The 26230-nt window shown below is 53.2% G+C and overlaps 2 protein-coding genes across 2 annotated transcripts; both read left to right on the forward strand.

Annotated features, from left to right (window-relative positions):
* LOC101400788 (keratin, type II cytoskeletal 75) lies at positions 1-9481 on the forward strand. The gene is made up of 9 exons (XM_004429069.3): positions 1-498; positions 1052-1266; positions 2216-2276; positions 2628-2723; positions 3386-3550; positions 5454-5579; positions 5715-5935; positions 7164-7198; positions 9243-9481. The coding sequence occupies exons 1-9, from the start codon at positions 1-3 to the stop codon at positions 9479-9481; spliced, it is 1656 nt and encodes a 551-aa protein (XP_004429126.2).
* A 2177-nt stretch (positions 9482-11658) lies between these two features.
* LOC101400251 (keratin, type II cytoskeletal 75) lies at positions 11659-25118 on the forward strand. The gene is made up of 9 exons (XM_014786492.2): positions 11659-12132; positions 13963-14171; positions 16288-16348; positions 17147-17242; positions 19311-19475; positions 20276-20401; positions 21149-21369; positions 21943-21977; positions 23310-25118. Exons 1-9 carry the CDS (start codon positions 11659-11661, stop codon positions 23483-23485), a joined length of 1563 nt encoding a protein of 520 aa, XP_014641978.2. The 3' UTR covers positions 23486-25118.
* Positions 25119-26230: the final 1112 nt, after the last annotated feature.

A 26230-nucleotide genomic window follows, 5' to 3' on the forward strand; every position in this document is an offset into this window, starting at 1 on the left:
ATGTCCAGGCAGTCCGCCATCACTTTCCAGACTGGCGGTCGCAGGGGCTTCAGCACGGCCTCAGCCACCACCGCAGCCACCGGACACTCCCGCTTCAGCTCCGTCTCTGTAACCCGCTCCACAGGAGGCAGCGGAGGGCTGGGAAGGATCAGTGGTGCTGGGGCCGGCTTTGGAAGCCGCAGCCTCTACAACCTGGGGGGGACCAAATGGGTCTCCATCAGTGGGTGTGGCAGCAACTTCCGAAGCGGCTTTGGTGGCAGGGCTAGCAGCGGGTTTGGAGTCAGCAGTGGTTTTGGCTACGGGGGTGGGCTCAGAGGGGGTTATGGGGGCTCTGGCTTCCCGGTCTGCCCCTCTGGGGGCATCCAGGAGGTCACCGTCAACCAGACTCTCCTGACTCCCCTCAACCTGCAAATCGACCCCACCGTCCAGCGGGTGCGGAAAGAGGAGCGGGAGCAGATCAAGACGCTCAACAACAAGTTCGCCTCCTTCATTGACAAGGTGAGCCGGGAGCTGCATCTCTTCCATTGGGTTGGGGTGGCATGAGCTCTGGGAGAGGCCCCGGCCCAGAGGGGGAGCCGTAATGCATCAGCATCCCTGTGCGAAAGCGCATCCACTCAACAAGTACCTCCCAGGCGGCTGAGATATTTTCCAGCTTGTTCCACAGGACCTTGTGGAAATTTCCCCTCACCCTCCTTGGGAGCCATGGGGGCTGGTTCAGTCAACACTGAGGGAAGAGTTAAGTTGTTCTCCACAGGAGTTTCCACTGAGCAAACTAACCTAACCCAGAGCAAACATTGTTGAGACACTCAACCCAACAGTAGAGGCTCCCCAGAGAGGCCTCCAAGACCCACCACTCTAGCTCTACAGAAGCCCCAGAGAATTCTGCGGTAGCTTCAAAGGCTTTCTCATTTTGAGTTAGAGATGTCAATTCTATAGCTGACAGATGGGTGTCAGGTGAAAAGTACATTTTTCTTCTCTCCCTTACTAATTGGAGTGTCTGGCTCTGTCTCCCCAGTTTCTCAAGATTTCATTCTCTTCTTCCCCCCTCCAGGTGCGCTTCCTGGAGCAGCAGAACAAGGTCCTGGAGACGAAGTGGAACCTCCTACAGGAGCAGGGCTCCAAGACAGTGAGGCAGAACCTGGAGCCCTTATTTGACGCCTACACCAATGACCTCCGCCGGCAGCTGGACAGCGCCACCTCCGAGAGGGGGAGGCTGGACGCTGAGCTGAGGACCATGCAGGACGTCGTGGAAGATTTCAAAGTCAGGTGAGTGGGAGACGGGCAAACACATAGTCAGGTCACACAGGGTCATTCCCGGGCTCCTTTTCACAAGGACCAGAGAGGTGCAAAGGAGCAAATGCAGAGTCATTGGGAGGTTCGGAACCTGCAGTCATTATCCCATAAGACAAAGACAGCGTGGTGTGGGTAACAAAGGGACCCTCAGCTCATGCCTCACCATTAACAAGAAGCCTGTTCTTATCTGTCTACATAACTGAAAAGGGATGTCTGTATCATCTAACAAAACATTGCTACTCTGGGAGGTATAATATTATTTCACAGTCAGCACGTTCTTTAACTCCTCTGGACATGGGCTGTGTCACTGAGACGGCTTGCATTTCCAGGACACACACTAGAGTATAAACATGGCAGTCTGACCCTCTTTGAGGAGGCAAGCTTTAACTGTACATCATCCGGGCTGCAGAGATGAGATACCCAATGGAAACCCCTTAGCTGGCTGACCCTTGGTTTCTGCATTTGAGCAACACCTAGTTGCAAAAAGTGCACTGCTCAATGGTCACACTGAGGTTCAGTGAAAACATATGAAAATCTACTGGGAACAGGGTCCTGAACAGATAGTTTACCCCACAGTTCCAGCAGGCACTTGAGGCAGTAAAATTTTTTAAAGATTGGAATTGTGCATCTCTGAGAAGATGGAGCTGCGTAAGTATTTCTATTCCCATAAGTTCCACGCTTACCTTCTAGTCTTACAAAAGAAAGAAGAAAAAATCTTTTGGCAGAAGAAATGATCCCCCTTTTATAGAGGGAGAAATAGAGGTTAAGTGAATCACCCAAAGACACACGCAGGTCAGGGAAGAGCTGGAAAGAGTCTGAGGTCTCTTAACTCTTGCTGTAGTCCAGTCCAGTCCTCCTCAGCCTGGGAAGAGTTCAGTTGAACGCTTGCTCAACAGCCCGCCCCCCTCCTCTGTGCTTACAGGTATGAGGATGAAATTAACAAGCGCACGGCTGCTGAGAATGAGTTTGTGGCCCTGAAGAAGGTGGGTGGAAACGTCTTTCAAAGGAGAAGGTTCCAAACTGAATCTTGGAGTGTTGGGTGACCCTGGGGCCACCCAAGAAATGTGACGTCAACCTTGAAAATATCTGGAGAGCTGAAACCTGCCAAAATGCTTGCTCTGTGTTTATGGCCCCACGGACCCTGCTTGGGTTTCTGTTAGTCCAGGAAACTCAAGCCCCAGTCCCCAGCAATCGTCCACTCCCAGCTCCAAACCCCAGATACAGAGTTTGCTGAAATTCAACCTAGAAGGGCCAGGGAGGAGTCTTCCCAGCTCCTTTTGGACTCGCTGCTTGGGGTCAGGGTCTCAGAGGAGCATTCTGTGCTGTCATTCCAGGACGTGGACGCCACCCACATGAACAAGGTGGAGCTGGAGGCCAAGGTCAACTCTCTGACTGACGAGATCAACTTCTTCCAGACGCTCTTTGAGACAGTAAGAGCCTGCAAATGTCCCTCCTAGGTCTGGAGCCTGGAAAGGAAAGGATGCTGCAGGAGGTGCCATCCTTGCGGTGCCTCACTCAGCATCATGTCCCAAATACTCCCAGCTGGGGCTTGGGGGGTCGAGGGGACCTGGAAGAACTGCTTGAAATCTTGCCACACTAAACCTACCCCAGCTCTGAGGCTTCTCCTCCACCCCATGGCCTAGCAAGGAGGTGATTCCCAAATTCCACGTCCCTGGGTAACATTCCCAAGGAATCAAGACCCACTTCTCCCTTGCCCCTCCCAGAAAAGTTCAAAAAGGCAAGCAGCTCCTCAGCTCGTTGGTCAGGGTGCTTCATGCCCTCTGAAGATGCCTCATTCTGGGCACTGCCACTCTGAAGGCAGAGACCTGGGTTTGTGGAAAGGGAGAGAGAGGGAGGGAGTGACGGAGTCATGCCATGCAGCGACACACGCCCATCACATTGATCTATGGCCCAGAAATTTCTCAGGGATTGGCATGAGACCCCCTAAATGCCTGGAAGTGCCCAGGGAAGAGTTGGAAGAATCCTTGCCAGGGATGCCAAAGGGATTCCTGACCTAGATGTGTAGTCAACTGCGTGATTTCAAGATCCCTTTTTTTATGCCTCGGTGACGCTGAGTTTACTGGCTCTGCAGGAGCTGTCCCAGATGCAGACCCGCATCTCAGACACGTCTGTTATCCTCTCCATGGACAACAACCGCAGACTGGACCTGGACAGCATCATCGCCGAGGTCAAGGCCCAGTATGAGGAGATCGCAAACCGCAGCCGGGCAGAGGCCGAGTCCTGGTACCAGACCAAGGTGAGTGTGGGCACTTCCCTGACAGGTTCCAGGGTTAGTGCTCTCTGAAGCCCCAAATCACCATTTAACTATTAGCTACAAGCCTCAGGAAACATGCGAGTATTTCCATTTCCTGTGACTTGGCAGAAGCGTCTTTGGTGCTATGAAAACTTAGCTTGAAATGCGTGTGGAAATCCAACCATACACACTAATAGGTGGTCAAGCGATGTAGGGTGCTCAGGACAGCCACAGTGCCCATGGCATTTACGATCTTGTTGGGGGTTGAGTGAGACTCCAAAACAACCAAGAAACAGTCACGAAGCTGCTTCTAAATGGCTTATCTATTCAATACATCTTTACGGAGCTCCTGCTGTATGCCAAGCAGGGTTACAGAGTTGTAAATAGATAACTGCAAACAGAGAACCCAAGGTCTGGGAGGCCATGAAGTAAATGAATCATCACGGAAGGGAAAAAGACAACATTACTAAAAAGCTTCCAAGAAGAGGTGGGTTTTCAGTCCATTTTGGAAGCAGCAGGGGACAAAAGATTGCCAAGGAGCGGGGAGGTGTTTAAGGCAGAGCAGGCAGCCCTCTGGGGCTGGAAGGCAGAAATGAGCACTTTGCCAAGCAAGAGAGTTTGTGTCAGGAAGAGGGAGGTTGGGATGACCATAGAGAGCACCTGTCCAAATGTGCAGATGGCCAGAAGGTTTTGTTCTGGAGCGGTGTGGTAGACTGGATAGTGCAACCCATGAGATCAGCTCCCTGCCAAATCCAGACCCCTTTTGGGGCAGCTGCTCCCCTTCAAGCCGGCTCCTAGCCCTTGCCCTGCTCCGTGCGCTGCCTTAGTCCCCACCACTGCAACGTGGCAGAAAGCAGGAAGGTGTCAGGTGCCGGGGGTGCACGATGCAGAGGCAGCCCCTTGACGGTGAGTGGGGGTGGGAGCCCTCAACCCCCAGGTGGAGTGACTAAAATTTATAGCGAATGATTCCTTTTGTTCCCTCTAACTGTGTGTATCTAGAAACAGAAGACCTGAGCTATTCTGCACTTTCAAAACCGGACAGATCCTCACTCATGCAGGGGCTCTGCTTCTGTTGGGAAAGGTGTGGGTTTACTCCAGTCTGCTGGAGGAGACAGGGCGCATTTATTTCTCCTAAATGAGTGTGTCCTGGGTGTGTGCCATTAGACAAAGAGCTACCTGAGGCGGAGGATTCTGTCACAAAATCTTCAGAGCTGTGCCCTCTTCAGCCTCGGCTCCATCCAGCACCGTTTTCCTTCATCTCCTCTCCATTTCCCCGGCCCTGGGGTCTGCAGGGCTACCAAAGTTCACGGTCACAATTGGTCTGGAGGTATGCCTGGTGACCAGGAACTCCTCAGGGACAGTGAGGAGTCACCTCTCACTCCTAGAACTCACCATGTCCTTCCTGCCCCAGGGCCTTCACACAGGCTGTTTCCTCTGTCTGGAATGTTCTCCCCACAAGCCAGTCACTGAGGTCTCTCCTTCCCACCCTTCAGAGCACAGCTCAAGCATCTCCATCTCTGGAAGGACCTCCCTGACCCTCCCCCTCCCTCCATATCTAGGTCAGATTCCCTTATTACACTCTCATGGGACCCTGTTCATTTCCTAAGAGGCGCTATCTCGGTTTGGAACTATAAATTCGATAATATGCTGATTTGATTAATGTCTATCTCCTTCCAATAAACTGTAAACAGGAGTCTGATTACGCTCTTTGTGATTTTCCCAGAGCTTAGTACATGCCTGGCAAGTAGATGTACTCAAGAACTGTCTCCGAATAAATGAGCAAGGGAATGTGTGAATGATCAGTGAGTGGAGGGGCCTGCTGTGGCACCGAGGGCCAGGCTGTGTGCACAGGGAATGCCCAGGCCAGGCATTTGATGAGGGACTGGGTCTCCTCTGGTTCTCTCAGTACGAGGAGCTGCAGGTCACGGCGGGCAGACATGGCGATGATCTCCGAAACACAAAACAAGAGATCTCCGAGATGAACCGGGTGATCCAGAGGCTGAGAGTCGAGATTGACAGCGTCAAGAAGCAGGTAAAGCTCTGGCAGGGCCAAGAGCTCCTCACACACTCATGTCTTCCGGGTCATTCTGCCATGCTTACGGGACCCAAGAAGCACCACACCTCCAAGGGCTGCCCGGAGGCTCAGGGCTTCCTCCTTCCCTTACAGGGCTCCAGCCTGCAGACAGCCATCGCCGACGCAGAGCAGCGCGGGGAACTGGCCCTCAAGGATGCACGGGCCAAGCTGGCTGAGCTGGAGGACGCCCTGCAGCAGGCCAAGCAGGACATGGCCCGGCTGCTGCGCGAGTACCAGGAGCTGATGAACGTCAAGCTGGCCCTGGACGTGGAGATCGCCACCTACAGGAAGCTGCTGGAGGGCGAGGAGTGCAGGTGAGGGCAGAGGCACTGACTCCATCGCAGCTGCCTGGGCACACCTAGGGATTCAGGTTGCTGCATCCACCTCCTCGCCTGGAAAAGGGAGCAAGATGCAGGTGGAACTGGGCTATGACAAAGAATACAGGTGCAATTTCTTTCCAGGCTAATAAATCATTATCAGATTCCCAAATTTGAGGTACAACTACTTTTAGCACCCCATGGAAGTCTAGGACCTGATCAGGTCTAAGTAATCAAATTCTATCAAACGAGATATTTGGTTACGTGGCGGGGCTGGAAATGTGGTATGAAAGGCTCTGGGTTGAAAATAAACAGTCCTAGACTAACCAGCTATGTCACCTTAGGAAAGTGAACATCTCCTCTCTGGCCCAAATAGGCATGAGCATAGTTTCTCTCTCACACGTTTTTAAGAGGGTTAAAATAAGGGAATACACACGAAGCTCTTAAAATAATGCAGGGTACCCAAGTGCTCATCAAATGTTAGCTATCATTCAGTTTAGTGGCCAAAGACATGGGCTTTGGACCCAAAAGAATCTGGTTTTAAAGCCAGCTTTGTTATCATGGGCAAGTTAATTAACCTCTCTGAGATTCAATTTACCCCAAAACTGAGATAATAATACCTACCTAATGGGGTTGGTGAGAGAATTAAGTGGCATAACGCAGGGAACAGGTCCTTAATAAATGTTAGCCCTTATTATGTTCTAGGTATGTGTCTATGAATGAATGCCATCTCTGTCCTCAAGATGCTAAAACAGAATTACTCTAGTTGCTACCACACGAATAGACTGATTATTGGTATTGTTATATTTGTGACTCAGACTGCTCTCCACACCTGTAATAACTCAGCACTGCCCAGTGCATGACAACATGTCCATTGTTGAGAGAGACCTCTTCTTGTTCTAGGACAAGCCCTGCCTTTCCAACTGACACCAGTGTATGATTAGCTTTAATTTTCTCAAGCTGTCTACCTAGTTTAAACCAAAAATATGTTTCTGAGCTTACAGGTTTTACTCCTGTGAACCTCAAACTCCACATTACTTCAGTCATTAGATTATTATTTTTAATACTACTAGTATTTAAATGATTTCAACCTCCACTACTTCTGCAATAAAAATAATAAAGCGTTTTTAAATGAATTTAAAACAGTTACAAAAATGTCATTTCAAATGCCTGCAAGCTGCTAGACACAACAGTAACCTTCCTTCTCCCCCCTCCTCCCAATCAGGCTGAATGGAGAAGGTGTTTCTCCAGTTAACATCTGTGAGTATGACATCCCCTCGTGCCATTTGGATTGTATGTGGTTGGGGGGATGAGGAGGTGGTGGGCAAGCCAGAGGGTGGAGGGCACGCATGGGGCATTGGAGGGGATCCCACCGGTAGGGTTCGTTTTGAGAAGGGTTGAGGTTTTGAATTCATTAAAAAGAGAGCCATATTAAGAGAGTGCCTTTAATGTCACAATTGTGACCTCTTCGCAAGAGAGAGAGAGCACCACAGAGGGGTCATGGGAGGTTTGCTGTAATCCTTCTGCCCGGGGTTTAGAAGACCTACGGGCCACACCTCCCACATCCCAGGATTCCACACCTTTCTTGCTGGGGCTGCAAGTCCGGTTCAGAGATGAGCGTTCAGTGTTGACAGAATTTATGAACACTCCTGGTCTGACGTCAGTGTTTGGAGGGAGCCTTCACAACAACGTCAGTGTTGTGTTGGCAACACAAGCGCATTGCCAACGGGCCAGCCCCGTCCTAGGACAGTCTGGGGAGAAGCCCACTGCTTGGTTAACTCCCAGAGTACAACTGCAGAAAGTCACCAAGGGCTTCCAAGGCAGCGAGGACGCCATAGACATGGCAGTTGGGGGCAGCTACTTGGAAACAGGCAAGGCGTCAGCAAGACAGCACAGCCCCGTGCCAGTAAGGGCAGAAGTCATCACTCAGAGCTCAGTGCTGGCATTGTGAGGCCAACAGAAATAGCTTTACAACTTATGCCCTACCAGTGAGTTTGGTTTTCTTGATGCAGGATTCATAATAGCGATTGATATATTAACCAATAATTCCAGAAGGCAGAGGCCTCTGAACCACCCAGGTGTCCTCCTTCCCTGATGCCCCTGTCTAGTGGCTCCAGAGACCCTCAAAGCTAATTTTGGGAATGGATGGCATAACCTCCAAAGTTTCCTCTCTCTTGAAAGCACCTGAAAGTCTATACTCGTTTCCCAGGGCTGCTGCAACAAAGAGCCACACACACACACAAAAAAAATGGGTGGCTCAACACAACAGAAACGTATTGTCTCACAGTTCTGGAGGATAGAAATCCAAAATCCAGGTGTCAGCAGGGCCATGCTCCCTCTGAAACCTGTAGGGGAGAATCCTTCCTTGCCTCTTCCTGGCTTCTGGTGGCAGCCGCCAGTCCTCAGGTCCCTTGCCTTCCATCACTGCAGTCTCTGCTCTGTGATCACACAGTCATTTCCCTGTGCATCTGTCTTCACACGGATGTCTGCCCTATTCCTATAAGGCGCTTGTCACACTGGATTAGGACTCACCCTAATGATTTTATCTTAACTTGATTGCATCTGCAAGATCCTATTTCCAAATAAGGTCGCACTCACAGGTGTTGGGGGTTAGGACTTCAACATACTTTTTGGAGGACACAAGTCATCTCATAACAGCGGCCATTTTTCATTTCAATCTTCCTTCTGAGAAGCCCATCTACGGTACTAGATGTTTAAGGTGACGGGTGGCTATAAAAGTTAGGAAACGAGCAGTTTAGGAGGAGAAAAGGGGCTGAGCCAGCTGGCCAATGGGTCAGCTGTCACTTGGTCTATCAAGAATATTCCAGCCTCCCTCTGGGATTCAGAGTGTGGAGGCTGGGGGACACCAAAGGAAGTGCATAGGTGCCCCCTTCAAGCTTCCAGAAGGAAGAGAGACACCAGAGCCAGGCCACGGAGGGAGATGAGATGGGGACAGAGCAGCAGGGGAGAGTGTGACAGGATCAAAGGGGAAGGCAGGTGGACTGGAATAGCTTCCCAGAGGAGAGAAGTCCCCAGTAAGTTCTGGAAGGAAAGCAGAGGCACCCAGTAGCAGGAGGAGGCAGGAAGCCGTTCCAGGCTGGGAGAATGCCCAGCGCTGCAGAGCAGGGAAAACCAGGCTGGGACATAGTGACCTCACTATGTGGGCGGGCAAATTGCAGAGGCAAACAGCTGCCTGACCAGACCAGCCCGTCCCCACCCCACGGACATCGGGGCACAGGCCCTGACACCCCAGGTGTCTTCTCTCCTGCCCTAGATTCTGACCATGTCTCCTCTCTTCTGGCAGCTGTGGTCACCTCCACCGTTTCCAGTGGCTACGGCGGTGGCAGCGGCATTGGAGGTGGAAGCCTGGGTCTCGGTGGGGGCAGCGGCTACTCCTTCACCACCAGCGGTGGGCACAGCCTGGGGACGGGCCTGAGGGGCTCCGGCTTCAGTGCTGCTAGCAATCGGGGCCTCGGGGGCAGTGGCTCCAGCATCAAGTTTGTCTCCACCACGTCCTCCAGCCGGAAGAGCTACAAGCGCTGAGTACAGCCACCTGCTCCCTCACCCCTGCCCTGAAGCCAGCTCTGCCCGCTGACCTGGCCTGTCTGCATTGCCCCTGGACACCTGGGTCCATCTCTTTCTTCTCCCTCCACAAGGCCCACCCGTGCTGCTGTGAAGCCTGGCATCCTAGCTAAACCCCATTCCCTGGCCTAAACCAGCCTCTGCCCTCCTGACAGCTCCCGATACCCTCTCTGTGCCAAAGCCCACACTCTCTCAAGATTCACATTCAGCCCGTCTTGTGGAGACTCTCCCCTCAGCTCCTCCTTCCTCCTCCCTCCCTCCAGATGCAGAGATGGGTAGTCTGTGTCTCCCAGGCCATCTCAAGGCCAGGTTGTCAGCCCGTCTGTCTCACGGTGCTTATAAGCTTTCTGCTGGGAGTGAGGCTCCTCTCTCCCCTCCCTGGAATGTGTCTATTAAACGCATGTGTAATGTGTTTGGTGTCCAGCCCTCTGTTTGGAATGGTGATGGAGCACAGAGCAATTCTCCTCCAGGCCTCCTCCCAGCCCAGGGCCCCACACAAGGAGAGCTCAGAGCACATCAGACCTCTCCCCATCCCGTCCCTCAGAGCTAAGAAGGCTGGATTGGGAGATGGGAGAGACGGGAGTGCAGACCGCCAGCCATACTCCCCCCCAGAGATTCTGCCCGCTTCCCCCTACCTCTCTTTAGGATGCCTTCTTTGAGAAGCCCAAGCCCCTGGGCAGAAGCTCTGCCCCCCCGCGCCCCCCACTCCCCCACTCTGTATGTCATGCAGGGCGATGCCGTCCCCTCCCAAAATCAGACCATGTTCCCAGGACACTGACTCAGGGTGGGCGGCCCAGCCCTCCACCAGCAAAGGGGCCGATTGTTCCCTGACAGCTTCAAACTTGCAGACCTGAGCGGAGAAATAACAGGCCAGGAGAGGAGTTAAAAGTCAGCCCTGGGGGCAATGCTTTCACCAAGCAGAGGAGCCATTTAGGCCCGTAATTGCAGGCAGCAGAGAGACACCCAGGAAGTTCCCACATTCCTGGACACCTCCTGTCAGGCCTGAGCCCCCGAGCGTCTCCCATGTGGGCTTGAAGGGAGTGGGTTCAGTTCTCAGGACCACGTTCAGAACTGGTGGGAGCCATGAACCGGGGATCTGAACCACAATTGTCCAAGGTGAAGGAGCAGGAAGTTAAGTGGCAGGGAAGGGACAGGCCATGAACCAGGACAAGAGAAGATGAGGGTAAAGCCAGGAGCTAAAACTTGGAAGGGTTGGGAGGGAGAGGATGGCAAGAAGGAGAGAGATGACACTGAGGACAACTATTAAATGTCCCTGGTCCCCAGGGACGAGAGGAATAGAGGGGACAGGAATTTGGAGTGACATCTTGGGTCTGCCACCCTTGGACAAGCCTCTTGTCCTCCATCATGTGAGGGGCAGAGATCTGAAGGGGTGACCTGTGGTCAGACCATGGGGCTCCACCGTCAGCCCGGCACTTACTGCAAGGGACCTCCACCAGGTTTTATCTACCCTGTGCCTCGACAGCTTCTTGTGCAAAACAAGAATAATAATAATAACCACCCTTGGTGCTGCACACAGATTAAATGAGAAGACAGGTATAAAGCAGTTGCCTGTAGTAGTTGCTCAGTAAATGTTGGCAATTGTCATTACACATGTCATCGCCCCCACACATGAAGTTATTATGAGAATCAACTGATATAATGCCTGCAACTGACCTGCCACATGGTCTGGCACGGACTGGACCTCAATAAAGAGGGTTTCTTTTCTTTGTTAGTGACCATGCCAGGGAGAGCATAATCAAGTGCTTGGGTTCAGAGCCCAAGATGTGGGAATCAAGAAGAGAGGAGCAGATGGGAAGCAGTGGGAGTGTCTGCAGTGTGAGGCTGAGAACCTAGGTGGGCGGGGGGCTCAGGACCCAGGCCTGCCCCAGGCCCGAATCCCCAGGCCTGGTCCTGCCCTGGGTAGGGTGTTCCCCATCATGATTAGCGGGGCAGGAAGATGGGCCGTGGCCAGACATGCCATTGGGATGAACTCAACAGAGTGGCCTTTGATCTTCTCCGGACAAGCCCAGTTCTTGAAAGGGATAAAAGTCCAGGAGAGTTTGGGAGAGCTAGACTGCAAAGGCTCCTCATCCCTTTGACATCTTCGCTCCTCTGAGTCTCTGGCACCAGCTCCTACCATGACCCAACGGTCCTCTGTCACCATCAAGTCAGGGGGCACTCGAAACTTCAGTGCTTCCTCAGCAAGCCTCCTCCCGGGTTGCCGTCCCAGCTTTAGCTCTTTCTCCGTGTCCCAGGGCGGGAAGAGCTTTGGGGGCGGCTTTGGAGGCGGCTTCGGCACCAGGAGCCTCCACAGCCTTGGGGGTAGCAAGAGAATCTCCGTCAGTGGGAGCTACCGCTCCAGCCGGGCCGGCTTTGGAGGTGCTGGCTATGGGCTAGGGGGTATGGGGTACAGAGCGGGGGGAGGCTGCAGTGCGTTCGGATTTGGAGGTGGGATGATGTCTGGTGCTGGGGGCATCCAGGAGGTCACCATCAACCAGAGCCTCCTGACCCCCCTCCACTTGGAGATCGACCCCTCCCTCCAGCGGGTGCGGAAGGAGGAGCGGGAGCAGATCAAGACCCTCAACAACAAGTTCGCCTCCTTCATCGACAAGGTGAGAGGCAAGTGGGGTCCCCACCAGGAGAGCAGCTGGTGCCCAGGGGGATCTCTGCTTTCCGTGCTTTTCTGAGGTCAACTGTGACTTGCCCAGGACCTGCGATCCTGGGGACGTGGAAGACTGCTAATGGGGGGGGGGGGGCGGGTTCCCACCTTGCTGAGGTGGGAGCAGAAAAATGTCCATCTCCAGCTGTCTGACCCATTGCAAGGACATTGCTATTTTGATGGATACTGATTGTGCACTGGGCTTAAAATTAGACAGTGAAAGGGATCAGTGTGGAGGGAAGGGGATAAAGGAATGAGAGGTCACAAGTTCAGTTAATAGGAATAGGCTGGGGTCACTTTTTCCCTACCCAGTTAATAGGGGCAAGTCTTCCCGTGGCAACTTCCCTAGTGAGTTGGGTGTCTGGGAAGCTGGGTGGTTGGCAAGGGGTGGGCTCAAAGTGATTCACACTTTTCTTTTATTGAGAGGAAAGCTGTGACTTCAGCCCTGAGTCCCCCAAGCTGTGTGGCTTGGAGTCCTAGGGATTTCCCCAGTTCTGGAGAAAGAAGATTCTATTTTGTACCACCACCGGTGCACACCTGAGCTGGTTGATTTTGGCTGGGAAGAACCAATTCAAGGATCTGGACCACTCAGCCTCCATACCTGGGATCTGGAGGAAAGATGCTACCCTAAGAGGCCACCAGCCAGGGTTCCATCTTTGGCTCTACCGCTAGGAGAATCCCTAACTGCTCGGGCCTCGGTTGGGTTGGACAGATGGACTCTAGGGTCCCTTTGCAGGTCTGACAGGCTACAAAATGCCTCATCACATGGACCCAACTCCTTGAATCTGTAAACCTAACCAAAGACTGCCGAGGCAGTGGTTCTTCAACTTTATCCCCCATGTCACCCAACTTGGTCTGGTGTTTGCACTAACAGATGTGAGATTTCCAGGAGCCTGGCTCTGAGGAGAAGGACATGGGCCCTGCTTTTCCTTGGTTCATCTGGAGGGGATGTGGGGAATGAGGGGATGTGTCTAAAGAGGGACTTGGAGCCAGGACTGCCTTCCTCTGACAACCGAAGAGAAGCTGGGGTGGGGGGTGTTCGTTAAGACCCTCTGTAGGCACTCTGCCATCCCCAAAGTCCTGGAGGCTCTGTTCCTTCATTCTCTGTTCTCTGAGGCTGTGTCATCCAGCTACTCCCAACGGCAGGACTTTGTTAGGGAGAAAGGTTTTGCATATTCCCAAGGCTGCTTCCCAGACTGAGGGGCAGATGAGTGCAATTCAAGGAAAGTAGCACATGACCACAAAGGACCTGAGAGAGCAGAGAAAAGAAGGGGCTTGCTCAAGACCACACAGCTAGTGAGGGACATGGCTGGGATTGTGCCCAGGTCCCCTCAGTGTGAATCCAGAGTGACCTACCAGGCATTCCTGGAGTGTGTGGGCAACTGAGTCCGGATTCTAGATCTAGAGAAATCATGTTGGAAAGAAAATACCCTTTTAATGGGAATCAAAATCTCACTTGGTAATGTGATAGCAGAATGTTCTTTTCTTCAGCTGCCACGCATCAGCATAGTTAGGTGTATACGGATGGTTTCCAGCCTCTGTGTCCCTCCTTGCTTCTCCCACCTCCAGATCAAGCCATCGCCTATCTCCCAAGCCCATTGCACCAATATTTGCTTGGCTCTCTACATTCTAGGCTCCCTCCAGGCCGAGGAGGAGGAGCCTGCCAGCTGGACTCTGAGGCCTTGCAGCGCCCCCTGCACTACTGGGTGGTCCTATAGCCCAGAGCCCTCCGGGAGGCTGCTGCACAGAAGCCCTCACGGTCTCTCACCTCTGGCTGGGGCAGGTGCGGTTCCTGGAGCAGCAGAACAAGGTCCTGGAGACCAAATGGAGCCTCCTGCAGGAGCATAAAACCACCAGGGCCAACATCGAGCCCATGTTCGAGGCCTACATCAGCAACCTGAAGCGGCAGCTGGAAGGGCTGGGCGGAGAGCGGGGGAGGCTGGAGACGGAGCTGAAGAGCATGCAGGACGTGGTGGAGGACTTCAAGAACAAGTGAGTGGACACCCAGCCAGCTCCCTGGAGGGCCTGCCCTGAGGCTCCTGGAGAGGCTTTGCTCTCCGGAAGTGCCCGGTCCAGTGAGGCAATAGGCACACACTTAGGGCACAGAAGTGGAATCAGAAAAAGCACTGGGACCCTGCGGTCAAGAATGTGGAGGCTTTGGGGTGGGGCTGCGTTCTAGGTGCTGATAACCCCCGTGGGCACAAAAAGCATACACGACGAACTGGTAAACTCTGCAGATGAGGAAAGTAAGGTCTGAGACAGGAACCCACTCATCCAAGGTTACACAGCGGCAATATGTGAGTTAGGATAGAATCTCACTCTCACATTTGTTCAGCTCAGTCTCGTTGCTGATCTACACAATGTTCACGTACCCACCCCGACCTTGGCCAAGGGGCTGGGGAACAGACGAAAAAGAGACATATTTGCTGCCTTCTCCCTCGAACCACACACACAACACACACACCACTAATCATACGATTATGCTTGTGCCTATAGACATGAGTAACTTCTTATTTTTATTGTTCTAATTTATTTCTCATTGTCTTGGTCCAAACAAAATAAGCGACTTGATAAGGAGTGTTGGTTACTGTGCATATAATATAGTGAGAGTTCAGGTCTTAGAGCTGCACTAACAGGTAGTCTCTAGCCACATACGGCTATTTAAATTTAAACTGATTAAAATTAAATGAAATTTAAAATTCAGCTCCTCAGTCACACTAGCCACCTTTCAAGTGCTCAGTCGCCACGTGTGGCTAATGGATCCCCTAGTGGACGCAGAAATAGAGCATTTCCATCATCACAGAAAGTTCTAGACTAGAGTCAGTGGCTTTAGAATCCTGGCTCAACCACTTACTAGCTGAATGACCTAAAGAAAACTAACCTCTTTAAGCCCCAGTCCTTTGTCTGTTAGAGGGGATATGAATAGTAACCACCTCATAGAGGGGTTAGGAATGTTAAACCAAAACTTGCATATAAAATACTTGGTAGGGTGTCCAGCACCAGGCAAGCAGTAAATTATTAATGTGTCAGCTATTTTTATTTTATTGATAATTAGGTATATGTGTGTAGTGATGCAGACACAGACAGAAGAAGCAAGCGCAGATGGGTAATTTATAATATACATGCAAACGTGGAGTAACAGAGTTTCAGTCCAAGAAAGCTTCCTGGAAGAGGTGATGAAAGCTCAAAGTTGAGAAAGAAAGAGGCACAGGGAGGACTACGGGGGGTCTGTTGCAGAGTGTGCTCCTGGTGAACGGACAGTGATGTTCCTGTGGCAGGCGTGTAAGAGGCCTGTGCATGTGATGCTCACCCTCTGGCAGAGGGACCGTGAGCTGGGGACACAGGAGATGACGACAGTTGCACGGGATCAGGTGAAGAAAAGATGGTCAGATTTAATAGAAAGGCAACATGAAGAAACAGTAAGGAAAACCACATCAGTTTTCCCAGAGAACATGGGAGAACTTCCCAGGGCTGAAGATGCAGTGGCAGGAAAGAGACTTTCTCAGATCCTACTGGACAATAGAGCAATGTGAAGGCAGGAGGGATTCTGGCTGTGCACATCATGTGGGGCAGTACATGGTGGTTTTAAAAGAACAATGACAGGCCATTTCACAGGTGGAGCAGAGCATTTGAGGTTAAGGGACCGCCCGGGTCACCCAGCTGGTAGGTGCGAAGCCTGAACCACAGCTGTCCCGAGCAGCTGAGGGGTGGGGATGCGTGGACACGCAGGAGGGTTGGGTGGGAAACGGGTCACCTGGAGCAGAAGTGAAACTTCCTTCCCAGGATGGGTGAGCAGGGGCACCTCCATGTGCTGCTGGGAGAGCGGGGGGCGTGGGGTTTCTAAGGACCTTCGCACTCTAAGGAGCACAGCTGTGAGAAAAGCAGCCTCAGAAAGAATGAGGGGTGGATCTGCGCCATTGTTGTTTGGGGTTTGGTACTTGTCTGATTGATTTGGGATTGGGGGGCGGGCACAGGTATAACAGGAGAGCTGTTTTCCAAGTCTGCTCTGGAGACCCACCATTGCCTGCCCACCTACAGCCCCCGCTGTCTGATCTGACTCCCAGAACCCTGTTCCTCACACCAGTCCCCTTCTTGATCCCTCTCGCAGGTACGAAGAAGAAATCAACAGGCGCACGGCAGCTGAGAACGAGTTTGTGGTGCTCAAGAAGGTGAGGGGACGGGGCAAGGATGCTCCCTCCTGACTCCTAGGCCCAGGTAGCCCCTTCCGGGAGCGAGAGATGCCACTTCAGCCAGTGGCCTTGCATACAGGCTTTATTTAATTTCTGCAACCAACCTTGGAGGCAAGTTTTACCTTAGAAGTGAGAAAACTCAGGCTCAGGGAGGTTAAGCAAGTTGCCCGAGGTTACCCAGATAATCAGGAGGGAGTCAGGATCCACGACCCTGAGGTCTGAGCTGGAAATCACAACACCAGCCCCCACGCCACCTGGAGTCCAGCACGGCGAGAGGGAAGCAAAACAGGCCTCTTGTGGAGCTTGTCTCAGGAGGACAGAGGAGGGCAGGACAGAAATCAGCTCCATAGGCTGTGGACCTTCCTGCTTAGTGGGGGCCGGCCAAGGGACAGGGAGAATCAACCCTGGAGCTAAGCTGGAGGAGGAAGGATGGAGCAGCGCTGTGTGACGGGGAGGTGGGGCAGAGTGTGAGGAGGAGGGGAGTCCACAGCTGGGAGAGGCCAGAGGCAGCGGAGGCCCAAGCGCCCAGGCTGGGGTTGTCCTCATCACGTGGAGAGGACAGAGGAGATCTTTCCACCTGGCACCAGCTGGTGAGCAGGTGGTGTTCCCTGAGAGCCCTAGTCCTCACACATGTGGACCCCCTGCAAGTGCCATCCCAGAGCCTAGAACAGAGAAATGCTCTCATCCCCGAAAGCTTAAGTTCCCGCACCTCCCACAAACAGAGGGGCTGGTTAACCGGGAAGAAGGGGACTCAGTGACAGCTTGTTCTGTGCCCAGGACGTGGATGCCGCCTACATGAACAAGGTGGAGCTGGAGGCCAAGGTGGACGCCCTAATGGACGAGATCAACTTCCTGAGAACTTTCTATGAAGCGGTAAGCAGTGCCAAGTGCTCCCCCTCAGGAGGGCTGCAGGCAGGGGGCCTCGGCTGGGCACAGAGGCTGTGGCTCCTTCCCTGGTCTCCCCTCTGCTCCTTGCCCCATCCCTGAGTTGGAATTCACGGAGCAGATGCTGCTTCCCCTGCCAAAGGGCAAAATGAGGGTCCCTAGGGCAGCTGGTGGGTCAGGCAAGGGGAGAGACTCAACCTTGACCACCTAGACCAGGCATGCTCTGTTGGCCAGACAGAAGAACTGCCTGAATTATGAAGTATAATTGTTGAATTATGCATGGTTTCCATAGAACTATCTGAGCAACCTGGCTCACCCAGCCCAGCTCAAATTTACCTGCCACTCTCCCTGGAGCAGCTGCAGGATGATGCAATTATGCAAATCGAGGCAATTAGCGAGCCCTCAGGTCCTTGTAGAAGCACACAACACAAATGCCCGGCTCTCCGAAGACACGCTTTGTTGTGTGCCTTTGTACACCAGACACTGCTCTCCGTGCTGCAGGAGCAGCGCTGAGCGAATGCAGTCAAGCCCCTAAGATCTTCGAGCTTCCATGACAGTGGGGGATACAGCCCACATAGAGAGATTCAAATAACTACATCATTTCAGGCGCAGTAGGGGCGATGGAGAAAAATTACAACGGGGGCCAGATGGTGGGTTAGATGTGAAGAGGAACCTGAGGGAAGTGAGGATCCAGGAATCCAGGAGGAGGCCGCGGTGGCTGGAGTAGAGTGAGTGGTGGAGATGGGATCAGATGTTGAGACTGGGGCCTAGGATGCACTGTGCATCTCCAGGTGGGCCTGGTAAGGACGGGTGACATGCCCAGGGCGTTACATATGTTTGGCACCCAACAGAAACTGGTGGTGTTCCGGGAGCAGGAGGATGGGCTTTGTGTCTTCAAACAGGTTCAATGACCATCCCGCAGCCCACCTCGGGGGGAAGGCATCGTTTCCTCTGCTTATTCACTTCAATGGTGACAACCAGTGCAGTGCTGGCTCCTAATTCCGAACAGCAAATCTATGGGCTGAGACCCCCAAGCTAGGTCAACTACCAGGAAAAACTATTTGGGGAAAAACAAATTGCAGTACAACAACAACAAAATAATTTCCGGAAGCAGGAAATGCATGAACCAATTGCAAATAAAGAAAGGAAAATGATATTTTTACTTAGATGTGTGCTTTGGACCAGTGATTCTCAAATTTTACGGCTCATCAGAATCTTCTAGAGGTCTTGTTAGAACATCAGTTCTGATTTAGTAAGTCTGGGTGGGGCCCAAAACGTTGCATTTCAATCAAGTTCCCGGGTGATGCTGATGCTGCTGGTCTGAGCATCACATTTTGGGAACCATCGTCTTAGGTGATTCTGAAGAGCGATCATTAACAAATTAATGGTGGGTTTTCCGTCTCCACAACCATCTTATAGCGACATGAATTTATTTGATCCTCACAGAAAGCATATGACTTTAGCGCTATGACTAGCCCCCCGAGACTCAGCAATGCTGTTGAACCTGCTTGGCAGATCCAAGACTTGAATTTTTCAGTCTGGTGCCCTTTCTGCTGTTTCCAGCTAATTTCCATTTCCCACGCCCGAGGAGCGGGGCGGAGCGCAGTTGGGAAACAGGACTGGGACGCAGCAGAGCTTTCTGGCTCCTTCTGACTTACTTTTCTTTCATAAGATGACTTCTCTATTTGGTGTGAAAGTCTGTGTTTTCTCAGAACACGAGACATCACGGCTCTGACAGGTCACGGCGGGTGCATTCCCTCCACCATGGGAGTGAGCTCTGGAGAATTCTGATAGAGTCACCTGTGCTGCTGCTCCCTCTGTGCAGATGAGGTGACGATAAAGAACGGGCGTAAACTCAGTGACCTCTCTGACATCCTTCCCAGCCCTTTCAGACCTAAGCAGAATGCTCCACCCCAGCAGTGCAAGTGAGGCCCTCCACGCCAGGGTCTGTTCCGGAGGCCTGGTCACAGTCTCCTAACACACATGCACACACACATGTACACACATGCACACACACACGCCCTACTTCAGCTCTCCTCTCTGGGCCCCACCACAGGAGCTGGCTCAGCTTCAGGCCCAGATCTCCGAGACCTCCGTGGTCCTCTCCATGGACAACAACCGCAAGCTGGACCTGGACAGCATCATCGCCGAGGTCAAGGCCCAGTACGAGGACATCGCCAACCGCAGCCGGGCCGAGGCTGAGTCCTGGTACCAGATCAAGGTGGGGTGTCATGGTCAAGTTCATGAAACAATCGTAGAGAACTGGAATTTCAAAGGCAAAGTAGATAAGAGCCTTGTCCTCTCAGACGTCCCAGTCTGATGGGTTCTAAGGGATCTGAGTTCAGCTTCGGGCTCACCCTGTTCTGAGCTCTCTTTGGGGAATAACCAGAGGAAGGCGGGAGGTGGCCAATCCTTCTGCCATTGGAGAGGACGGACACACCTCCAATGTCCTGTAGAGGAGACACGAGGGACAGCTGGACAGTCCCAGCCATCAGTGCCAGCAGGAGCGAGAGAGAGAGAACGTGGGAACAAGAGGAAGGGTTAGCCTCCTGGATCCAGAGAAGACAGGTGGAACCGGCTGGGGGCTGGGGGCTGGGGGCAAAGGCTCCACATGGGGCACACGGTGAGATTTTCCAGGTTAGAGCAGATACTCTGAGCTGCGGAGTCACTGGGGATATGAGATGTGGTGCCACAGAAAACAAATACGAAAGAGCTTTAAAACCAGAGAGTGACAGGCACCCCGGCGTAACGCTGAGTTTGTGACGGTGAGCTTCCTGGTCTCGAGGATGAGAGAACAAAGACCAGATCCAGGAAGAAGAGTCTCGGCTGTGGGTGGAGCCTGAGGATAGGGAGACAGAGAGGCGGAGCCAAGAGACAAGGAGGAGGGATTTGATGCACAGTAGTGCGGCCAACGGAAGGGCTCCTCAAGCAGCGCTATGGAAAGCTGTCGGGCCCCCGGAAGCCGCCACCTTCTCTTCTCTGGCCTGACCATGCCTGCCTCCCGCTCCTCCTTCCCCCCAGTACGAGGAGCTGCAGCGGTCTGCTGGTCGGCACGGGGACGATCTCCGCACCACCAAGATGGAGATCTCCGAGCTGAACCGGATGATGCAGAGGCTGCGCTCTGAGATCGACAACCTGAAGAAGCAGGTAGGGCTGAGCTCCCGGTGCCTCCCATCCACACCCCCGCCCCCGGCAGACCTGGCCTGGGCCTAACTCAGCCCTTGCAGAGAGAGGCCTCTTCAGGTGAGTGACCATCCCGGAGTGTAAACGCGCCGTCTCCCACCTCACCAAGGCGGTGCGGACCTTCTTTCTGAGACCCATCCAGCATCAGTTCCTCTAGAAAAGGTTCTGGCCTTGGGAGGCGTACATGGCACAACTGTGAACGGCTTTGCTTACCCACTATCCAGAGAAGTTCAGCATTGAAAAAGACCCCCAAAATCCTTTTCCCCCACCTGGCTACATCTCAGATTATCCAAGGGGAACAGAGATTAATTTTATTTTATTTTTGTGTGTGGGAGGGGAAGATTAGCCCTGAGCTAACATCCAATGCCAATCCTCTTTTTGCTGAGGAAGATTGGCCCTGGGCTAACTTCCATGCCCATCTTTCTCTACTTGATATGGGACGCTGCCACAGCAGGGCTTGACTAGTGGTGCATCGGTCCGCGCTGGGGATCCGGGCCTGTGAATCCCAAGCCCCGGAAGCGGAGCGCGCGCGCTTAACCACTGCGCCACCTGGACGGCCCCGAGATTAATCTTATTTTTGAAGATGATGAAGCTCCAACCTCCTTTGCATGAGATCCATTTCAGGAAATTCTTCCACATTTTTAACCTGAAGCCCACATCTTACTGCCTTCCCCGTGGACGATTTCACAAACTCCCGTGTCCTCCCGGCAGTGTGCCACGCTCCAGGCCGCCATCGCAGATGCTGAGCAGCATGGGGAGCTGGCCCTCAAGGACGCCAAGCACAAACTGACCGAGCTGGAGGACGCCCTGCAGAAGGCCAAGCAGGACATGGCGCGGCAGCTGCGCGAGTACCAGGAGCTCATGAACGTCAAGCTGGCCCTGGACATCGAGATCGCCACCTACCGCAAGCTGCTGGAGGGCGAGGAGTGCCGGTGAGCACCTTCTCCTCCTAGCATGGCTCAGTCGGTCGCCTCCAGAGCACTACAGCAATGCCACAGAGGCGGAGCCCCACAGTGTCAGGCCCCAGGTGGAAACTCCAAGGGCAGAAACCGTGTTAAAACGCAGCTGCTCCCTAGAGGCGTCCAGTGGTCGCAGACACTCCCGTAGCTCCTGTTGGACCCAGGGCAGGGGGCAGGAGGAGAGGTGTCAGGGAGAGGCAGCCCATGACCACCTGGAAGATCATAAGCAAGGCCTTTCTGCCAAGACCCTATGACAAAGGAGGCCACACTCGGGATGAGCCTTAGTGGCTCCTGTTTACCCAGAGATGCCTGTCATCTGATTATCCCTGTCCACCTAGTGAGCACGGTCCCTCTCCCCATTTCTCTATATATCTTGACCTGATCTCTCTGCTAGATGTCCCCTCGCGGATTCACATTAGCTTCCTAAAGCTAACGAGATGAATGAAAACCTTGTTAAGCACAGAGCCCGCACACAGCACTCTGTGCTGGTAACTTCAAATACTTCTCAGCAAATGAAATGTCTCTTTCTCTCCCCACCTGCCACAGACTCACTGGAGAAGGTGTCGGACCCGTGAACATCTGTGAGTAAATGTCTTGGGATAATAGAAAAGCGGGAGACAAAGTGGAAGCTAATAGCATTACTAACAAGGATGATAATGAACAAACCGGGCAGGGAGGTCCTTAGGACCTTCTCAGGTCCCCACAGGACCACTCTCTTCCTTGGCCCTTCTTCCCAGTGGGGTCAAGAGAGATGAGTGGTGATCCCTCACTCCCAGGGCTGGTCCCAGTGGGGTCACATGACCACAGAAATGACTCCACCCTGGCCCCAGAGGACCCCAGTTCAGGCACAGGACTACCAGCAGGGCAGTGGGTCCCCAGCCTGAATGCCTGATTTCTCAGCTAGTTCTGGCAGGAATCTAAACTCACATAACTAACAGGAGGCTATTAAACAGTTTAAAGGTGAAGACTCGTATATAGAATTGATGCAAATTAGTTGAACAAGTAGAGCAGCAACTGACCTGGCTTGGCCTCAGCTCACAGGAGGGAGGCGGGGAGGGATCATCTCACAGAATGACCCAGCACAGCTCAGGTGGCGTCTGTGGGGCCCTGAGTCCTGGGCACGGGAAGTAGAGTCCCCTTGGGCCCCATGTGGGTCAGATCACATTAGCAAGGCTGGAAAACCAGGGTAGAGGGGAGCTTGAAACCAATTAATAAAACGAACAAGAATGCCTCCCCTGGAGAAATGGACACTGAGAGGGGAGGTCAAAGGGGCATCTCCAAACGTTTGACAGGCTGTGGAGAGCTGCAGCCTGAGGTCGTGAGCTCCCTGTCACTGAAAGTATTTGAGCAGAAGCTAAGTGATTGCCTCTCAGTGATGCAGTAGAGGCGATTCCAGTCCTGGGGGAGGATCATCTGGACGGCCTTTGTGCCTCTACCAGTATGGGAGTCTATGATCCCCACAGAGATATGAGGCCTCATGTTCCATCCAATATGAGAGCCCCTGGTATAGATGTGGAATGAACACAGCAGAAGGGCCTAAAGCCTTGGTTTCTGGCAGGTGTGACCCAGGACATGTCACTTGCTGTCTTTGCATGTCCATTTTTTCCCCTATAAAATGGGGGCAATCGTAGTTATGGTGTCCTCTTGGGCCTGTTGAGATCCATGTGGTCCCAGCTGTGAAAGTGCTTTGAAAGTTGTGATGTCCTGTGCGCGCGATGCCCACGCTGAGGCCATGTGTGATGGGGATGGCGAGTCCCTGCCACCCTCTCTGACTCTGGCCCCCGGGGACCGAGGAGATGCCTGTTCCCCGGGGAAGCACCATGGAAGGGAGCAGCCCGGGCAGGAGATCTGGGGAGGGTGGGTCTTGGGACACTGGAGGAGCCTGCAGTGTGCCCTGTGCCTTCTCTCCACAGCCGTGGTCTCCTCCTCCGGGGGCTCAGGCTACAGTGGGGGCGGCTACAGCAGTGGCTTCAGCTACGGCGGCAGCAGTGGGGGCTTCAGCTCCACCAGCGGCCGCAGCGTGGGCGGCACCTCCAGCGTGCGCATCATCTCCAAGACTTCATCCACCAAGAAGAGTTACAGGAGCTAACGGGCCCCGCCTGCCTCCGCTGCCTCCCCGCAAGCCCCAATTCCCAGCCCTAAGGCCTGCCGCTTTGCTGACACCCCATGCACAAATCAGTAGCAGGAGGCACGGGAGCGGGTAGGTGGCCTGTGAGTTCTAAGGTCACCTTGTCCATCCATCTGCCTCCAGACAGGTCCCCACAAAGGTACCCCACTCGTTCCTCATCCCAGGCTCTCCAGGGTCCACCGGCATCCATTCCAACTAATGCTGACTCAGCTGCTCTGTGCCAAGGCGTGGGTAGGACTGTGCCCTTCCAGAGCAAGGGTCTTCCTCCTCCTGTCCGACTCCGATCCACTGCAACCACAGTGCTTCACAGGGGGCGCTTAGAATTGACCTGGTGCCCCTAAAGAAGTTGATGCAGTCTAGGCCACAGTCCCCACGTGTGTGGTTTCCCGCTGCAGACAGAACACTTTCCTGCAGGCCCCTCAGGCCAGGGAATCTTGCAAGCCCTGCCCACATATTGCCTCCTTACCAACCTCCTTGTGCCCGCCCAGGCCCCCAGCCGCTTCCCCTGACAACTCCCACCAGCAGAATATTTGAGTGAGAAATCAGCACCCTTCAAAATATTACCAACTCGATTGTTCAAACTAGAAGGGAATAATTTTATCAAGAACCCAAAGTTCTCCACGGCCTGGGGCTATATTAGATGATAGTTCATAGCCAAATTCCTTCCAAATCTGCCTCTTTTATGCCAATATTAGAATTACCATCCCAAACTGAAATCCTGATGAGGAGGAGGGGGAGGCAGGCCCACGTGAGGGTGTGGGGAAGGCAGCTCAGCACCAGACGCCTGCAATAGACGCACCAGGAAAAGAACCCCAATTAGCCTGTGTTAGGACTGCCCTGGGAGAGTCCTCCTGCAAAATAACCCTCTAGGCTCAGGACTTGCTCTCTTTCCTCTGTGCCAGCCACATCTCCCTTCTGGAAAGTTTTCTCTCCTCTCTACCTTCTCGTCCACCCTCCCTCCTTCTTCTCTTCATCCTCCACCACCCCGTCTCCTCTCTTAATCCCTCTCCTCACCTTTATCTCTCCCTTTTCTTCCTCTCCCACTCATCCGTTTGGCAATATTATTTCCTGCTCTCTCTCCTGACTTTTCTTTCTCCATCTCCCTGTCTCTAAAATGTCTACAATGTGGATTTGCCCGTCCCCAGCCCTAGCCAGAACCGAAACTCTTGAAGGCAGTCCACCAGACTCCCTGCCCCACGGGGAAGGCTCAAGAGAGCCAACTCGGAAGAGGGGGCGCTGTCCATTCCTCGCGCTGAGGGGGCGCGTTACTCAGCCCCTTGAAGGAAGCAGAGGTGGGAGGGTGTTGGACTAGAGAGTGGGTTAGGCAGGAGATCTTTTGGAGGCTGGCCTTCACGGGGTGGTTTCCCTACTTAGTTTGAAGGATTGTAAACCCTCAAGACACCTGCCAGGCATTCAAGACCAGAATGCATTCCCAAGGCAAGTAGAGACTGGCTGCTGTGCTTCAGACAGGAAGTTCACTGCTCCAGAAAAATGTCACTACCCCTCTGATCCTTTCAAACCCTTCTGAACTGCCCGCTCCCTGTGCCTGCCTGTTTCCTGACATAGCTTCAATAAAATGTCACCGAGCTCTCTAGGTCTTGACTGAGTCTGTGTCCCGTTTCACACTCAGAGGGCAACCTTGGAACTGGTGTTCTCTGGAGCAAGTGCTTTCTGCCCACAACGAATCCACTGAACCATCCTACCTCTGCTCCCGAGCGCTGGTCTTGGGCTGCGGGGAGCCCGACACAGTCACCGAGACTGTCACCAGCCTGGATGTGGCAGAGGAGGCTCTCCTGTGTCCACACTGCTCCTGTGAACCCTGCCTCACGGTTCTGCCCGATGTCTCATTTGTTCCCTCTGGCGGAGTCTGCTCTCTGGTCTGGCTTCTTTGGGTCACCGTCACCATTAACACATCTCCTGGGCCCACCTCTGTGACGCTTACTACAGGGCAGAGTAAGAATCCCCTTCCCCTGACACCTTCCAGCAGGACCCCACCCCACCCCATCTCTGCCTCCCCCACTGCCCATGGTCTCATGTTACACCCCTCACCTCTCCAAGCCCCGATCTTCCCTCCCAGCACTCTAGGACCCAAAGTCAAGACTGTGTAAAAGGGGACAATATGAAATGTCACAAGTAGACTGAGAATTTCCAAGCACAAGAAACTTCTGAGTTCCAGTCTCCTAATCTACAGTGGGGAAGCCAAGGAACAGAGTTGACATAATGCATTTGGTAGCAGACCCCCAAATCCTAATCCAGCTTCTCTCCACCAGAGCAGCAGAGCTCGGTGGCATCAGAAAGAATGAGATTGGATCCCAGCCTATCACGGACAAGCTGTGTGGCTTGGGGAGTTACAGCCACTCGCTTATCTGTAAAATAGAAACTACATCATGGTGTCGTCATAAGAATTAAATGAGATAATGGGTGGAGACCTCACGGTGGTCCCAGCACATAGTAAGCAGCCAGTAAATGTTACTATTATTATTGTTGACTTGATTTTGACCTGGAACAAAGTCACAGTATGAAAGGGAAAGACCAGGCAGCCACAGCAGTGGTTACACTGATGAGATTGATGGAAACGGGGCTGGAGGAGAAGGGGGTGGTTTCAAGCATCTCCAAAGAGATACGACCTGGGTGCTGGGGAGAAAGCCTGTATCCTGCACCTACCTGAACAATTCCAGAGGGCAGTGATGGTCCCCAGAGATGTCC

This window comes from Ceratotherium simum, chromosome 17 (assembly GCF_057802395.1).
Source record: "Ceratotherium simum simum isolate JZ-2026a chromosome 17, ASM5780239v1, whole genome shotgun sequence".
Classification (NCBI taxonomy): domain Eukaryota; kingdom Metazoa; phylum Chordata; class Mammalia; order Perissodactyla; family Rhinocerotidae; genus Ceratotherium; species Ceratotherium simum.